The sequence below is a fragment of the Mandrillus leucophaeus genome, unplaced genomic scaffold (assembly GCF_000951045.1).
Source record: "Mandrillus leucophaeus isolate KB7577 unplaced genomic scaffold, Mleu.le_1.0 Scaffold1352, whole genome shotgun sequence".
Classification (NCBI taxonomy): domain Eukaryota; kingdom Metazoa; phylum Chordata; class Mammalia; order Primates; family Cercopithecidae; genus Mandrillus; species Mandrillus leucophaeus.
In genome coordinates, this window is record NW_012101313.1 from 456939 (window position 1) to 459437 (window position 2499).

At 45.1% G+C, this 2499-nt stretch overlaps 1 protein-coding gene across 1 annotated transcript; it reads right to left on the reverse strand.

Annotated features, from left to right (window-relative positions):
* Positions 1-479: 479 nt before the first annotated feature.
* Positions 480-1644, reverse strand: BMS1 (BMS1 ribosome biogenesis factor; the record flags this gene model as incomplete). Its single annotated transcript, XM_011973194.1, has 2 exons — positions 480-1020; positions 1464-1644. Coding segments are annotated over 2 exons (412 nt in total), but the record flags the coding sequence as incomplete, so codon positions are not given.
* Positions 1645-2499: the final 855 nt, after the last annotated feature.

Here is a 2499-nt window from a genome sequence, read left to right on the forward strand (position 1 = left end):
AGTAATAGTATGATTACATCAATATAATGTTTAATTTTAAAAAAGGCAATGTAGCTAGGCAGGTATAACGCATGAGCATAATATGGGAAGCCTATCTCACTGATACATACGATTTCCTTGGTCTCTACACCTGAGACAACAATCTCCTAAGTCTAAAGCTTTAAAAAGGTACTTACTGTTACCTTGTCACTATACTAATGTGCAGAACATATGAAATAAGATAGAAAATGTCCACAAGGGCCAGTGATCAAAGGAGCCCATAGAGCCCAGATGCACAGTAGGCTGTACCATCTAGGTTTGCGTGTCACTCAAACTAAAAACACAACAAGAACACTACACACCCTTCTCTAAAATTTTCCATGGGAGCTGAGGATTCAAGTGAATATTTCTATTTTGGAAGGCTCCTCATGAAGGTGGTAGCATAAATAATTATCCACAAAGGATTGTCAGGCATTCATCCCTAATGAAAACTACTAAGCCAAAACTAACAAAAAATATTTTAATGATATTTTTGTAGGACAAAATAATTAAACTGAGGCAGGCAGAGGAAAGTAAGAGAATCCACATAACCACAGCTTACATCACTTTAAATCTCGACAGCCCCAGGTGGTGAGAACGAACCCAGTCCCAGCAGTCCAGGCTTCTCCATTCCTCCTCTTGCAGGCACAGTTTGGGTAGAGACATCTCTTGGGCTCTTGCCCACTGACTTGTCATTCACAGGCATTCAAACTGTGATGTTTGAAACATCCACCTCCGCAGATCCAGGGACAGTCCCTCCAGTCCAAAGGCTCACTGCAACTGGCCCTCAGCCCCCTTCAAACTGGACTTCTGGTTTCTTCTTTCCTTCTGCCCCTGAATTCGGAAGAGCTTCTTCCTGAGGTCCTTCTGCCGCTTCAGCTTCTCCTCCTCCTCCTTCTGCTTGGCTCTGAAGTGCTCCTTATTGTGCAGGTGCCGCTGCTCCTTGGCCTTCTTCATCTTCTGACTGTGCACCGTACTCAGAGCATCCAGCAGCGCGAGGATCTGACAACGACAAAAGCCAGTGAGTATCAGAATGCTCTCAGCCACCTGACACACTTGCATCCTAAGCACTAAGACTAGAGGCAACCCACGATCCAAATGAATGCTACCTGCATGAAAATGCATCCTGCGATGGGAAGTCATTGTTGGCATGGAGACACAGGTGTGATCGCATTTTACCTTTACCACCTGTGTTCATCATTCTGTGGACACTGTGTGCAGCTAACCAAGACAGAGGAGTTCCCCAGCCATGTGTCTGTTATCCCCATCAAAAGCACAGGGCAGAGCAGGACAAGGCAAAGGAAGGGAAATGGACTCTGGCTCTTCCTCTGACTTTAGTTCCAGTGCCCTGAATAACTGAGACTGCAGTAGAAACAGGAAGTATGCTGCGGAGACCATTCTTTCCTATCTAAATGCAGTGTGCAGTATGGCATGGGCGACAGTACCTTTCTTTCATGAGGCTCGCGTATGACGGCCGGTCTCCGCCTGTCCTTTGGCACCTTGCCTGCCTTTGCTTGGGTCTTGGGCTTGTTCTTAAATGGCAGGGCCTTCTGCAAGGCTTTTGGAATGTGCAGTGAATTAAAATGTTTCTTTTGCCTCAGGATTGGCTGAAAAGAAAAATAAAGACTGTGACATATTCAAATTATGATCAATGTGCATTTAAAACTTCTGCATACAATCTTCTCATTGGGTTAACTTTTCCACAAGATCAGTAACACCAGAGTCCACTGGCCCTGAGAAATCAGGACTTAATCATCCGCCAAATATGAACTGCCTCAGTGGACACCCACAATTCTCAGTATACAGAGGAACAGAGAGCTTACACTTACAACTCTCCTCTCAAAGCCCTCTGTGCCCATTTCTATGGTATGGAACTATGGGATCTCAACAGAACAGATGAATAGATCCCAGTTTCTTTTAATGGAAATTTCAGGCCTTATTTTTGGGCCACTGAGGTGCTTATTTCCCAGCCTAACAAAAATAATCTAGCTTTTCATTTTGACTATCAACCACTCTGGATTTACCTTTTTTTTTTGAGATGGTGTCTCGCCCTGTTGCCCAGGCTAGAGTGCAGTGGCAAGATGCCGGCTCACGCAACCTCCACCTCCTGGGTTCAAGCAATTCTCCTGTCTCAGACTCCCAAGTATCTGGGACTACAGGCGCACACAACCACACCCAGCTAATTTCTGTATTTTCAGTAGAGATGGGGTTTCACCATGTTGGTCATGCTGGTCTTGAACTCCTGACCTCAGGTGATCCACCTGCCTTGGCCTCCCAAAGTGCTAGGATTATAGGCATGAGCCACCACGCCCGGCCCACTGTGGATTTAAGGACAGTTCTTCCTTCAATCGGCAGCCAAAGAGTCCTGATTCCTGATTCCAATTAAGAAGTTTAACTTTATTCTATTTCTGATGGAAGGCTGGCTGAAAGAAGGGAGACTCAAAAAAACAATTTTGAAGGCAAAATACTCTGTACTGAATT